The sequence below is a fragment of the Tetrao urogallus genome (assembly GCF_951394365.1).
Source record: "Tetrao urogallus genome assembly, chromosome: 2".
Classification (NCBI taxonomy): Eukaryota; Metazoa; Chordata; class Aves; order Galliformes; family Phasianidae; genus Tetrao; species Tetrao urogallus.
Genome location: NC_136814.1, coordinates 25769880 through 25786027, shown reverse-complemented (window position 1 = coordinate 25786027; position 16148 = coordinate 25769880). Strand labels below are relative to the sequence as shown.

The 16148-nt window shown below is 36.8% G+C and overlaps 1 protein-coding gene across 1 annotated transcript in view; it reads right to left on the bottom strand.

Moving 5' to 3' along the window:
• PRKCE (protein kinase C epsilon) overlaps positions 1-16148 on the bottom strand; it is a gene marked incomplete at both ends in the record, with an annotated part of 268767 nt that overhangs the window by 169333 nt on the left and 83286 nt on the right. Inside the window, one exon of the mRNA XM_079550695.1 lies at positions 3596-3659. Within this exon, the coding sequence (XP_079406821.1) occupies positions 3596-3659 (64 nt within the window). The remainder of the gene's footprint in view (positions 1-3595; positions 3660-16148) is intronic.

The window sequence follows — 16148 nt, the reverse complement described above, 5'->3', positions numbered from 1 at the left end:
ATATAGCAGTTTATTCACATAGGAGCTCAGCTGCAGAGTAGGGCTGTTGCTTCTTAGGGGCAACTCAAATGCAGGCCAAGATTTCCGCCCACGTTAACGGATTAATCTAATTTATCAAAATAGAACTTCCATCTTAAAATCTTTTAGAAACGCCAAATAACTGAAGTCACGTTATTCAAAGCTGATAATTTAGAAATTTCTTTTATATGACACATGTAAGTCCGATTTGCAGTGCAGCAAAATACAAGACAATACTAGTTTCTAAGAATGCATTACATCTCAACAGCTGCTGTCCTTTTATTGCCCATTCCATGACCTTTTTTTAAAAAAAAAAAATATACACGCAAAAAAAAAAAAGAAACACGCAACATGACTGTTTCTCCCAACTCAAATTATTGCTATAAGTTGTTTTTTTTTCCTCAATTGACATTTTCCCCTCGAGAATCTGATGTGAAACAGTGATAATAATAGGACTTAAAAGATTCAGTAGGAAGCTTCTGAGAATACTCTATTTATTTTATACTACCATATATTCCAAAGCTAGGCAAGCTTGAGTTCCTAGGCACACAGATAAACATTAAGCTACATTTACAGAAGTAGTTAAGATTCCAAACGCTCAGAAAGACACCTAACAAGATAGACACATTGAAATAGGGTGCATAATTCCTACTTGAAAGGGTTGTGTATACCATCTCAGTGCCGGTACTTCCAATCTTTGATAACTCCCATAAGTGCCTTTCTGATCTGCTTGGAACTCTTACATGTTTGGGTGACAGTTTGTAGTTCCTATGGCTTCCCATTTAATAACAGTTATTTAGTAATGCTGGAAATCCCAAATTGTGTGTTTGTAAAGAGTAGGTGGATTTAGATGTAGCCCAGACATCATTGCATTTGCCCATTACATTCTTCTATTGGGAAAACCAACTTACAGGGAAATCTGCCTGAATAGGCTGAAGCATCAAGCTCTGGGATACCACCAAATTTCAAAGACCATTGCCAGTATATCCTAAAACTTAAAAATATTTCTGATTTTTTAATTTCATTTATATTTAAAAAGCACTTGTAGTTTTATGTTGAGATCCATGCAGCATGTAGAGAATGCCATTTACTCTGATTCCATTTGCAGCAATGACTGGAATTCAAAACCAAAGCCCTGGCTAACAAATTAGATCAAGAGTAGCAAAGAGCTCAACCAACACTGGTCAGCCTGAAGTCATTATTTTAGTCTAACTTAGGATCCTTTTATATTCAACATATACAGATCAACTGAAATGAACAGTCCCACTAAAATGCAAAAATATACTGGTATGGCCCCAGTATTGTTATATTTTGTTACCATGGAACATATAGCAGCAGAGGGGCAGCCTGACAAAATGGCATCTGACATGGAAGTGCACACAAAGTAAATGTGTGTCATTGAATTCCTCCTCTGACATATGCTGACAGTTACTGAACATTTGCAGTGATCAAATAGTGGATGTGAGCACAGTGAGGTGGTGGTGGGTGTGGTGCATTTCAACAGTGGTGAAAAGGCATCTCTGCTGGTGCAGGTTCTATGAGAATGCCATGTTCATTACTGGCATAAACGCATAGTTAGCTGTGGTGACTTAGCTGAAAATTACTGTTCCGTAGCTGAGTATTTGTTCTACCAAATAGTGTTATTGTGCTCTTTGTATCAGCTGTAGTTTCCATTTGAAATAAATAGAAGGCATTACTTTTGGAGCAACCTGTATCAGATGTATTCTATTTACATGTGTGTTTAGATATCTATGTAGAGAGATCAAATTGTCATTTTTGAAACAACAAGGGTCTGTGCGAACCAATGTTTGCTTGTTGCACACTGGCAACGTTAAATTAGATGTTTTACTTTAAGACAGTACGCCAGAAGAGACTCTTTCAGAGCTAGATAGGCCTTAGCCCTAATAAAGCCATCTAAAAATAGAATTTCATAGTGTTGCTAACAAAACACCATAAAACAAGTTTAGAGACTTGTGAGGAAAACCACAGCTCTTCCAGAGAACTTTGCAATGCTTCTATACAAAACTTTTCCATGGTTACTCAAATTCAGTGAGAAAGCTCTAAAACTACTACTACTACTACATTTAGTAAGCAAAAGAACTTCTCTGCAGTTCTACCAAATTCATCTAACCAAAGCTTCAGTCTTCCCATAAGACAATATTTCATAAGCTTTTTTCCTCAGAGGCCCACTTCCATACAAACTGCTGTTTTTATGCTTCCCTTCAATAGTAACACAGTAAAAACAAACTCAGCTCTGAAGACTTCTTTCCAAGCATCTCTAAGTTGCTATGGGGTAATGCACAACATTGCACAGGAGACATTACCATAGCCTTCCCCTCCCCCACATGTAGAAGGTTAAAGAATTTTAAACAACATTTGAAGAACAACAACACACCATTCTTCCTGTCTTTCAATGGTCCAACACACCTGAACACATCTTGCGATGGAATAGTAATGCTGTGCTTGCCTAGGTATCAACCAAGTACAAATGGAAGCTTGGAAGAGCATTTACTTGCCAACACATATTACAAACCAATACCATTCACCACATTTTTGTTCTTTTATTGACATAGCAATTAGTAAAATATGTAGCACCTATTACTAAGGTGATGGGTGCTATTTCAGTATGAAGCAGAGAAAAAGGTAAAGCCTAAATATTTTGTTTTTAAATTTCAAGATTTAGTGCAGCACATGTTCCTGCAGGATACTGTTAGTAATTGGTTAGAGCACAGTATTTGTTACAAAGAACAAATACATAAAACACATTCTTCCACTGTTCCTTAACTGTGCCAGGCAAAATAATTTTGTTTCATACCATTTCCAATTCCAGCTGCTGTCAGGGTTTACACAAAGCTTCTTTCAGTATTCTGAAACTTGTTTAGCTGAGCTCTATGAGCTTACTTGGGAAAATTGTTAAGACGACATCACTTAAAATGTCTAAACCCAAACGTGCTATCCTCATTTCAGCAGGTCAGGCGGTCGTTTAAGAACATGAGCAATATACACAACAGAATTGTTCCTTCATGAACTCTTATTCTTTGCATGTACCATCCAACTCTGATGCCAACTAAGCAGCAGAAAAGCGTCTTATGTTAATAAACACTAATTCAGCATCTTCCTGCATTTTTCCCAACATTCAACTAATGTACTAAAAATCAAAATACCTCTTATCATTACAATGTTGCACTCATTACTTTACTTGGAAAAGAAAACATTTAGAGGAAAAATAAATATTACAGTAATTTTAAAAAGCAAATAAACACACTTCCCCCCCCGTGACATCTCATCGTTTCTACCTAGAAATTAAGAATTTGACATTTTATTCTACGAATCAATAATTCTAAACAACTCATTTAATTACTGCACTTTTAGTTGGTTTTGTTACCAACAATGATTACAGGTTAAGATGAACTGCTCATTGACTCACTAGCATTTAATCAAAACATGTTCGCTGTAGTTTAAGCTTGTACTGATTAAGAGAGCATTAGCACAGACTTGCCTCTAAAGCTTCTGCTGTTGAGGCCCTTTAATAATGGAATCTTCCAAGAATGAGAAAAAAAATATTTAAAGTCCCTACCTTCACCTGATGATCCTGAAAGGTCTATGATGACATACACTCTCCCTTCTGGCTCCAAGTCAATCTGCAATCAAGAAAAGAAATAAAAGAAAACTTAGAGTGATCCCCAGATAAAGTGATTGCACATGCAAGGAAACCCAGTGTCCAAAACCTGCGAAGCCAAACTATGGGCAGGTCTACAATTCACTACTAACAGAGCCTCCTTTTGCACAGAGGTGTTGAGGACCCTGCACCTCTCTGAAGCAAAAAAAGGAGTATGTACCCTTAGCACTTGGAAAGCTTGAACCCAATGAATTTTGACAGATCAAGTATTTAAAACACTGTTCTTGGATACGGTGTTTTTTGTACAGCAGGAATAAGAGAAGTGAAATAGCAATATCAAGGATTTTTTTTTTTAATTATTATTTTTTTTAATTGCAATTTGCTCCGAGCCCAGCTATGGAAATGTGAAAAACACTGTAACCTATTCAGATCTCAGCAAGACAGATCAGCACTGGTGGCAGAACAGGGGTAAAAATTAACACATGCAGTTCATATGATCAGTTAACACATGTTTATAATACTCTCTTTGTATCCTTACTGGGAGAAAGTGATACATGCTTTATCCTCCTTCTCTGAAAAGCAAAATTCATTTATTTTTGCCACTGGTAGATTTTAATGAGTTTGCTTGCATGGAGATGGCTTTCAGTGCGAACTATGGGTTCTCAGTATGAAGCTGTTGGACTTATATGCCAAGTCTTACAACCTGCAAAATCTTTATGTACAGCAATGAAGTTCTCATTATAATCCTTATGTATTTTATACACATCACCAATTCTACACACTGCTGGTTTTGCATGCCTTAGTGGTGCCCCCACACATTATAGACAATTTTTGAAGTCGCTCATCTCCCAAAAAAGAAACTAACTAAAACACTACACAATCAATAGCTCTGAATGCCACGTTGCAAACCTCACACAAATGCACAGACTGTGAGTGAAGCCAGCGTGGTGTTCATTAATCTTATTTTCATTCTTTTCTGGTAATTAAAGCACACATAAAATTGCATGGTACTGCTAGGGCACTGCCGACACCAATGGCTTTGTCTGCCAGGGTCTGTCCCATTTTCCACTACTCCACCCAGAAGCAGAACAGCCCCAGCACTGGGCACCATGAGGCCGGAATGGAACATGGGCCGGGTTTCTAGGACTTCATGAGCTCTGCTGCCCAACAAGCAAAAGCAAGCAAGGAAATGAGAAAGGATGTACCCCAGAAGGCTCCTTCTTTCCTCAAGTGGAAACATAGCAGGACTACAGGTCCTCCTGGACAAAGTCAGAGGAGAGAGCATGTACCTCAATGCTGCCAGTCAGCAGCTCCTCACTGCAGGAGTCCGATGCCTCTCCTAAGCCAATGCAACACCACTTGGGACTCACAATCAGAAGCGGGTGTCATATACTCTCACATCACCATGTTACACTTCGTGTTGCACCATGCCAACAGAGAAGGTGGGTCTCCTTCTACCAATGCCAGTCACCTCAATTGACACCAATAAGACAAAGATGCTTCTGAAGTTGCAAGTGACCTCAGGGAATGACACTGGGCTGGAATATTATGGCAATCGAGAGAATGCTAATTCCCATTAATAACCTGGTAGACCAGTCAGTTCATGTTTGAAAATTAACAATTAAATGAGTATACAAACCAGAACTCATAACACAAAATATATTTTGATCATTTTGACTGCCACAATTTCAATGTAATTATTAATGATGGTAATTCAGAAGCTTGATAACTAGACAACTTACTACATCGCTCAGGGTGGGTATCACATTTATTTATGATACAAATGCACAACTGACCATCAAATGAAATTACAAATCTCAGGATTGTTTTGCCAAGAACTAGTTGGTTTTCTTCATAAGTGAGATTTTCCAAAAGGAGAATCAAAATCTGACCCTATAGACAGAATTTGGAGTACACTGTAGATGGAAACTGTCCACATGTGTTGTAATGGACAACCAAGCTCAGTGCTCTGCCCTGCTCTACCCTTCCGTGTCACAATCCTTCTGCTTCCAACTTTCCCTCAACATCTAAGAGGATCTCGTCTGGGCACAGCTGCTGAATAAATCAAGGTAACTCATGATCCTCCCTCTATGAGATAGCTTGCCATAAAAACTCTTTTGTGCCTTTCAATAAAGAGCCAGTAGAAAAATTCACAGCTATGATGTCATCAGAACAACGAACTAAGAAAATTACCTCAGCAGCTGTATTTTAAATAGATCAAGTAGGAAATAGGTGTTAGCAAGATCAGCGGTAACTCAGAGGAGGGGAAAATGAAAGTGCAGTCAAGTATTATTCCATTTGTTTAAAGTTGAGTAAAGTCATCTTTAATTTCTGAGCTGGCAGCATGAGGCTTTTTTTTTTATTTTAAATTTTTGTTTTAAATAAAGCTACTGAGCTTGAAATCTCTCTCCTACCCTTTTCCAATTTTTAAATGCAGAATGTGCAGAAGATCAGAAGCACAAGCGTATGGATAGACTTTGACGCCTGTGCTGAGGGCAGCTTTTGAAAAAACTGCCATAGTTCTCAACAGATGGCTGTATTAAAGATGCATGTCAAATACTCTGCTTGTATCAGCACTATATACTATTTGGTTAAGCTTTCAGTAAAGTACTTGCTGCAGTTAAAATCCCTGCATACGCACACACAACCCTAACTCTACTCTGCAGAACAGTCATACAGCTGAAGGAGCTGATGACTGTCATTATGAAGTTTCCCTTCTACTCATTTAATCTCAAACAGCTTTAAAAGGAAAAATTGGTGCAATGAACACAAGTTTCCATTATGCATCATATGGTTAAAATTCTGCCTAATGATTGCAATTCAGAATTTTTGCAGATGCACCAAGCAGAATTTGTATTTTTTTTTTTTATAAATAGGGATTCTCTTCTACAAAGGAAAGATTTTCCTGTCTTAAAATACTGTATTTCCAGTGAAAATGAAACGGGCATTTTCATTAACATATTTATAAAATATTCTTATGTCATTTCAGAAAGCATCTATGCTGACAGTCTCATCAGTTACATGAATTGGTACTTTCACCAGGAGCAGGCAGTTCAGTTGCTTCAGCTGACCTATTGTATAACAGAATACCCATCACTGCTCCTCATCCTCTCAAAAACAGTAGAATCCCCCAAATTGTTGAGAAACCTTATGATCTTAGGTCCTTCACATGTAAAAGCCAGTACAGAATGAAGAGGACTGATTCTAATTCTGCATAACACATAATTGAACGCCTAGAAACACAATGGTATAAATACTCAAAAACAGTCAGGCTACTAAAATAAAAGCTATGTGATTTTCTTTCAATCTATGCATTAAACTGTACTTTGAAAAAACTGCAGACTGTACAGTGTCATTTCAACAACAGATACATATAGCACAATTTTTTTTCCAGTAGTTCACTGTAATACTATATACTAATATTAATAATAAACCTGTGTCCAATGGCTATAGAATTTCCAAATTCAGCTGAATGTAACAGACATCCTCGAATACAATGGAAATAGTCTAACCACAGCAGTTCTGATTTTCTCCTCTATTGTCCCACCAAAAACACTTCTCCCTGAATGCAGCCGGCATTTATACATGAAGAGAGGTGCTATGAGAAGATATCTAAAAAGACTGGTAAAAAGGGCAACAGAAAAGAAAGAAAGATGCAAACAAGGAATGAGATCAAAGAATTGATACAAAAGAGCTTTCCTGTTACCAGGATATATTGAAAATATATCCCTTATACATGTCGATCACATTCTCCACAAGCAAAGAAAGATGGAACAACTGAGCAAATCGTTTGATCGTAGAAGTGTTTTTGTTTTGTTACTGGCCTATGCTACTGTTGTGGAACTTGTTAATATACAGAGTTATAGTAGGTGGAAGATTAATTGCAGAAGTACATTAAACAATTTCTATGTCACTAAAAAAAAAAATATTTATGTTGCAAGTATTGAGATTGATACAACAATCGGAAATGGAACAATTCATCAATCTTGGAAAACTTAGGCATACATAAGACATTGACAGTTTGTTTCAGGGAACAAAAGGCAGCCATCTATAAAACTAGATCTACTTTCAGAGGAAAAAAAAAAAAAAAACCATTATGAAGCTATGGCTAAGTTTCAGCATATTGAAAACATTTATATAGTTTCATAGTCATTAATGGATTTTATTTTCAACACTCTTTTGAGTCAGTTCCCAATCTGTAAAGAAAAAAAAAAAAGACACTCCCGAAAGCAGAAGCTGGACTCAATGACTTGCCAGAAATTCACACAAGAAATCTACAGTTAAACCAAAACCAAATTCTAATTTCTGGAGACTGAGACTGCCCACTGAATATTTGTCCTATTCCTCCCTTAAGCTTCACTTTGTCAAGCAATGCACATTCTGTCTTTCTGGTATATCAGACAGAGACATTTAAGTACTGTTTTGTTAGGGGTTTTTTTGTTTTATTTTTTTTCTTTTTTAAACACAAGTTTAATGGGTACATCTCTAGGACACAACTCCTCTTTTCTTCCATCCAGTTACTACTCACCAGTGGGGAAAAAAATAAAAGCAACCTCAAAAAAAATTGCTTAAATCTCTCTCCAACATCCCAATGTAGCTAACTCTTATGCAAATCTGAAGTAATGCAAAATTTTGTCATTGCATGCAGAAGACGTTGAAAATAACTCAGCCTTTCATTAGTTTGCTTTCTTCAAGCTTTTAATTCATAAGTGGTCTTCCGAAAAACTGAGTTCTAAGCTTTTTTCTTTAAGAGAAGAAGCATTATAATTCCTACTCCCTAAAGATATGCAACTCCAGCAGGATTCTTAGACAAGCAATCTGCTGAGGAAACTATACAAACTCTAATCCTATAAGGATCTATAGGGACGAGGAAAATTAAGAATATACTATCCTATTATTTGAGTTGCACTGATAGTTCACATTCGAATATGAAGACTTTGCATTCTTGACCAGTCTGAACAGATCCATTAACACTTGAGGCTGCTTGTTTTCACTTTAGCTGGCAGCCCCAGCACAAAGATTTTGCATGTACTATGGAGCAAACCAAGACCTGTTGTAAAGAAGTAATAAACCACTATCTTCAGTGGGATTCATGCCACATTATCATCAGTTTTCATTTGACCATAAACAACAACACAGGAATGTCATCTAAGATTAAGTGCATTGTATTTATTTCCATGCTAACTTGTCTCGAGAGAAATTTAAATATTATCATTGACACAGAACTGAAATCTGGAATAAGTAGTAACTAATATATTTTTTCATAACTGAATTTCCTAGCAGTCCAAAGCTTAAGTTTTGTTGTTTTTTTTTCTTTTTTCTTCCCCATGTTCCCTATCCAGGCAAAACACAAAATACAGCAAAAACTCTTCAACTGAAAAGATGTTTAGGATTTTGGCTATAGTAAGAATACAAATGGTCTGTATAAGCAACAGAAACAGAAAGACTTAAGTCAAAACCTGCTTTGCACCTCTTGTTGTCATGTTCTAGGATTATCTGATATTTGGATAGCTTAAAGCATAAACTTCCAAGCACATGATCTACCACTGCAGATGGTTATTTGAATTACAGAGGACTTCAGAAGTCAGTATGCATTAACCTATACTGGACATACTACAGTATTACAAAGTTTCTTTTCGAACAACTTCCCTGAGAGATTCTTTAAACTGAATAAATAACCCTGTAAATGCTGGGGGGCTGCAACTTCATTTTTTGAGAAGCATTTATATCTCCAATATTTATTGCATACCATTTTCATAAAGACTGTAAAATAATATCAGAACTGTAGTAATCTAGTAAAAAATGACTGGATAAAGAAGCTGTGCTATTCCTTTGTTCTTGAACCAAACAATGTTTTCTGCTTCAACTTAAGTAGTTAATAGAGATTTAATTTTAACTTATTTAACAGAAAGCATAACATTAATATCATTAATAAATAGTAACAATTTTCAGTATATTCAAAGTGAAAACAAAGTACACCTGACAGAAACAATGCACTAGAAAACAGATTAAACTCGTACACTTCCCCCAACATTCACACCTGAGTCCCCTAGCAAGCTCAACTAAAAATGACAGCTTTGCAATAGGCTATATAAGGTCAACAAAATAGCAGAGAAAATGTTAATAAATACCCGAAAGTGAACAGATTTCACAGGGTGCATGATTAATTAAATGAAGTAAACTTGACTTTTAAAGAAATTGCACAGAGAACATGGTAATATGTTGAGTAAACTTCCCTTGAACCTCTGTTTACCTCCACTCTTTTATTCTCCACCGCCTCTTGCTCTTCTGGCCAGAGAAATCAGGTCCCTACCAGAGCCACAAAGTTCACAAATCTGCCTTTCATTATAAATGTTACATATTTGATTTTTATAATTACAGAGAAATTTAACACAGCTTGCTGCATTGTAATTGACCACAATGATATACATAGAAGTTAAGACATTTTGGCCACAGGGGATTGTATCATTTATTTACTTACACTCAAAAGTCAACAAAAAGACATCAAACATCTTGCATGACCTACAGAAAAGATCAAACACTTTCCAGTGCCAGACACATGTACAGACATAATACAGAACAGAAGTAACCAGGGAAAAACAAGTTTCAGCTAAAATAGCAACAGTATTCAGAAATCAATTCTCAAACAAGAATCCTTCCATTACTTAATACAGCATATACAGATATTCAATGAAGTGTCCCAAACGTGACTTTGATCTTCCATGACCTCAAAAGACCTCCCAGGCACCAGTGGAAGAATATTTTTGAATGCATAGAATTATACAAACGCATGTGTTTGCACTCGAGCACACACATCACTCAAAAAATAACACACTTATTTTCTGTATTACAGGGTAAAACAACATTTGTGGGTCTAGAGTGTTCATAGTTCATTTTCTGGTAGAGGCCAGAATGTGAACACAGACAGATGACTGTATTTACATACAGCAAAATAGCACAGCAGTACAAATGGTCGCAATGGCATCAAGTAGCATGACCACACAAACATCACTGCAGAAAACCAAGTTTTTGACTCTGTGATCTGAAAAAGGAGAAAAAGAATACCTTTACTTTCTCAAAATCTACAGGTAGAATTGAAGCATGTACAGCACCAGATCTCTGCCACAGCCCACCCTAGAGATCTTCATTTCATCTTTCTTTCATATTGAGAATATAGTACTAGAAAACTGTGTCTGTTTAACACAGTTCTACACCCAAACATGTTAAGGTTTTTAACATCTGCTGTAAGGGGTTAAAGTATCTCTCCAATGAAGAAAGGCTGAAGGAATTGAACATGTTCAGCCTGAAGGAAAGGAGGCTTGAGGGAGGTCCCACTGTGGCCTTCCAGTACTTGAGGGGAGCATATAAGCATGAGGGAGACTGGCTTTTTTCTTAAATGCAGTTTAATCAGTAACAGCAAAATATTTAACCTAAATCTCTCCTTTTAGTGTTTTTTTTTTTTTTTTTTTTTTTTTTTTTTTTTTTTTAAATACTAAAAACTTTCTTAAAAAAAGGGGAAGTTTAGATGAAATTTTAGGAGGAAATTCTTTACTCAGAGGATGGTGAAGTGCTGGCACTGGCTCCTCAGAGATGCTGAGGACATCCCTGGAGACATTCAAGCCTTGCTGGACAGAGCCCTGGGCAGTCTGATCTGGTAGAGGGCAGCCCTGCCATGGCAAGGGAGCTGGAACTAGATTGTAACTAAGGTCCCTTTTAACCCAAGCCTTTCTATAGTTCTGCATAAGGGTTAATAAGAAGAAAATAAATCAGAGTCATTTATACATGACAAGAATGAGGGGTCAATAACCTTAAGAGCACAGATCTCAGACTACATTTAGGGCATTTAGCAAACGAGTGGGCCAACTGAGAATCACACCAGCCTAAGTGGTTCAAGCATGTGCACATGCTGGTTTGTAGGCTTATTTAATACAGTACAGTTATTCTGAGTATGTCAATGTCTGCAGCTATTATGGCTTATTTCCCTACCTTTAAGCTATACAGTATGTATATCCACTGTAATATCCTGCAACCGTACTAGAAATGAAGGTTGCATTGTACTAGTACAAAAGTACAAAGAAGCAGCACCAGCCCAGAGGTAAAATGAAGTAGGATGAGCATGAGTTGGGTTTGGCTAAACCAAACTTAACTAGATTGAGCAAAAGCTAAAGACTGCATAAAGACTTTAGCTGATGTTTCAAATCCAATATACGTATTTCGAGGAAAAACAACAGCAATCGTTTTTCACCTTACAATCAGTTAAGTCTGCTGGGGAAAGTGATATTTGATTTAAGAATAAAGGAACTCCATCACATGGCAAGAACTGATTTGTAATTTCATCACAATGCCTTTCAAAATCTGTTCTTTAACATACTGCAGCTAGCCCAGTGGCACTCTCTAGTCTGTAGGGAAATAATTAGCTGGCAAAAATATTTAAAAATATCTCCTACTTAGCTTATAATGTTGTGATGCAGAATTGCAACCAGAAAGGTTTACTATGCATGTAGGATCAAAACACTGACTTACTGCAGTAAGTCAGATTGAAAAACAGATATGATCTGTTTAGAGATTTTGTTACAGTAAAATGAATGACCGCTTGCTTTTACATGTAAAGTAAGCTTAGATCTGGTATATTTGTCCAGGCTCAGGAACTACCAAAACATGATGGCTTAACTACACAGACATTTGATATTTCTCCTAAATTTCAATATAAAATTTTGGTGCACTGTACAGAACCCTATCCAGTAGATTAAGTGTGTGAAGTCTCCAAGTCTCCAATGATATTTCAAAGCACCCATTTCATTTAACACATTTTTCTTCTCTTTACGATAAGACCTTCCTGCACTCTTCTCTTCCTAGATATACTATGGGAAACTTAGATAGTATGTAGTAGGAAATAACCACACAGCATCACTGTGAATAAAGAAAATAACAGTGCTCATTTCTTAGAACTCAAAATTCAGTGAGATTAGCAGCTGGAATACCATAAGTGGCACAAACTCAAACTCTTCCTAGATGAGGTAGGATATCTCCAAAGGCAGGATATAAGTGCTAGGAAACCATAATATTTAGATGAAGTTAAGTTGCCCTTAATTTTGTCACATGTTAATCTAATTTTAGTTCCGCAGTTATAAAAAGAGATTCCAGAAATTGTCTATTAACAAACCATGTTTTAAAACAGAAGCAAGGAACACAGCTGACTGATGTCATTGTTTGAGTACTCCTCTTACCTCTATTGGCAGGAAAATGTTGCCAGACCAACAGTTACAAATTAACACACCTTATATGAAATATCAGCAGAAAATGAAGCTCAGCATTCATCTCAGATCTTTCTACAAGAGTTTTGCACCAAGTATTTGAAACACTACTGCATGATTCCCTTCAGTAACTTTCCAGAGAGGTCATACTGAATTTGCAGTCATTAATTAACCAATTAGAAGAAAGCATCAGGGAACTGAATCAACCTTAGCTCAGATGTAAGTGAAGCTGCGCTGGCTTTGTTCCAGACAAAGAGCAACACAATCACATATATAAAAATAAACTAAAAACAACTACTGTTTATGAGTTTAAGTTCAGTTCAGCTCCCTGGGAAGAAAGGAGAAAGGCTTTGCTTATCTGCAAGGCAACCACATAAAATGTTCTTTCCACTTGTACTCATGATAGAAATTAATCTTTCACAAGGAAGGAAGCATCTCAACCCAACATGCTGCAAACAAACACACTGTGCTTCTCTCACACTCACTAGGACTCCCAAGCAGCTTGTTAGTCTTCAGCACAGCCACCAGATGCAAGCAGAGTTCATCAGCAAGCAAGAGAAAATCCCAGTTGGTAAATTCTTACTATTCTACTTTACCAAGCTGATTTAGATATTAATAAGATTTTCATTTCTCTTCAATAAAGTGACTGAAACTACAGAATATGCAGTTATGATAGGCTGGGAGATGGACCCAAAAGCATCTTTGATCTCAGTAAACGGCTACGAATTAAACTCTTTCTCTCTAAATTTCCAGAAAACAAACAGTATTTTATTTGTACAAAACATTTCTAAAAACTAGCAAGACCAGTCTGAAAATTCCCCAGCACTGCAGCTTTTCTGCAGGAGGTAAGTCTCTTAATGCTACAAAATCCCTGTTTCACTGCAGTTAGCTGAAGTGCATCCTTTGTCCGATTTTGCCCGATGATCAGTGCTGCATAAGGGCCAGATGTGACAAGAAACTGTCATACCCAAAGCAGATAGATGTAAAACAATATTTCAAAAACAAAGTTATGCTAAAATTACTTTAAAAATGTTACATTTCATTTTGGAAACAGAGACACTACCTGTTAAATCTCATTCTTTAATGCTTCAATGATTCTCATTACTATTTCAGCTATCCTACTACATTAAAAGACCATTTCTCCCCTAACAGGGCAAAGATTTTTAAAAGTAATGAAGAACTTCAAGACAATCTTTAAATCGAGACACCAAAAAAAGTGATGACTTAGAGTTTGTAATATTCCTTCATAGAATTACAAGCTTGTCACCTTGAAATAAAATTACTTAAATTTGGTTATGAAACAAAAGATTGCAGAAGTGACACAAAAATACTTCTTTTCTAGTTCCAATTTGTTTTGTTTTTAAATTCTTTCTCCAGCAAGCTCTAAGATGAAAGCAAGAATACACAGGCTTCAAGAATAAACAATCTTTTGTCGGGTTAAAGATGGAAGGAAAAAGTATGTTCTACACAAATATTCTCTGCCCTTGCACATATGCATCTGTAACCTTAGCTGCTTTACAACAAACATGAACATTACAATAAACAAACATTGAATGATATACAAACCACAATAGAAAAAAAACAGAATTGGCATCAAGTGTTTAAACAAAAGTATCCTTCCTGGAAATAGCTCTCCTACTTACAGCATGCCAAGAATTGCATTGATTCAGAACCTTTGTTCAAGTTATACTAAAAGTTTAAAAGAAATTCAAAAGAAGAAACTAGAAAACAGAGTTAAGAAAATAAAAGTGACCTCCAAAAGTATCTTTGTTTTCCACGTTTATTTGTTAGCTTAGAATGGAAGACTTCATTCTGCCTGCACACAAGGTGACACACAGAAATTGGCTGCCATGTGGATCTGCCTGCCCTTTTTCCACACAGAGCCCAAACCCAGAGAGCATATGTAGGACACCATACTTGCAGGTACCACTCCTAACCCCCAGACTTCACTGTCCTGGCCCGAAATTGGAAAGGACCATTTAAGTAACTCACCACAAGAACAATCTTGGAGCTGCCACCTTCACTATGTAGGATAAGCACAGTGAGTACAAAATCGTGTGTGACTACCCAGAAAACTCCATACAGTGCTTCTATATAGTTACGGTTCATGGCTGTTGCCTAACAGATCTCCAACCTGCTCATAAGTTTTCCAGTGCATCAGGCCAAAACACAGTAAGAAAGTGGGAGTAGCACAGTTCATCACCGTTTCAGACATCACTGAGCTCTGAAGACGCAACACCCTCAATTCTGCTTTATTTTAGCTAGTACTATAATAAGTTCTTAAGAAACCATTTTGCTGGGTTTTTTAGTTGCTGTTTAAAAAAAAAAAAAAAGAAAACAACAAAAAACCTAACATGTTCATCTAGCTCTGCTGATGGCTCACAGTGTTTAATTACCATATTAGAAAGATTAATGAAGCTAATTCGGCCAGCAAAGCAGCTATCCTGAAGACTAGAATTATCAGTGATTCACTTGGACTTCCTGGCAGCCTAAGCCATAACAAACCCAGAACAATTCTGAGATCCTCTAATGTCTGCTACAGAATACTGCTACAAAACAAAACTGCTCTAGTTCATGCTACCTGTGTGTGAAACCTAAAAGGGAAATCGAGTGAAGTTTAGTAACTTGGCACATGCTGCCAGGGAAGTCACATTCTATGAGTCAAACCAGACCAGAATGTAACATCTTGAATACAGAGATTACAGAAAAGGAAATGGCAAAAATACTCGCTCCTATTATTGCTATTCCTAAAAAGTCAGACAGTAGACTCCACTAATCAGGATTGCAGTACTAGCAAAAGATTCATTTTCATGTATGCTGCACTAATTGGTATGTGGTTAGTATTTATATTTGTTTGTTGATAAGCTTCAAACTAGAGAAGCTGCAGAGTTCGCACATTAGATACAAATCGACACAGATGTGCAAGATGCTGGCTCAAGATTTTTTAAAGTCTTACCGTGGCTTTTTAGATTTTCAGACAGCTTTGTTTTTTGGTACTTCCTGGAGACAGAAGGGGAGAGGGCAACCTGTCATTTATCCTGCGCTGTATTGTAGTGGTGTGGTCATTCCTCTCTAGACTATAATGAAACAGGATGTGTGGTGTCATATACGAGCACATTTCACTTTTTTTTTTTTCCCCTCCTCTCTCTTTTTCCTCTTTGAAACAGAGATACTCAGATCTGCGTGATTTCTTTGAAAGAGCCTAGGATGGATTTTCAAGGTCCTGGAACTGGAATCAGAATAACTGAAGATCTAAA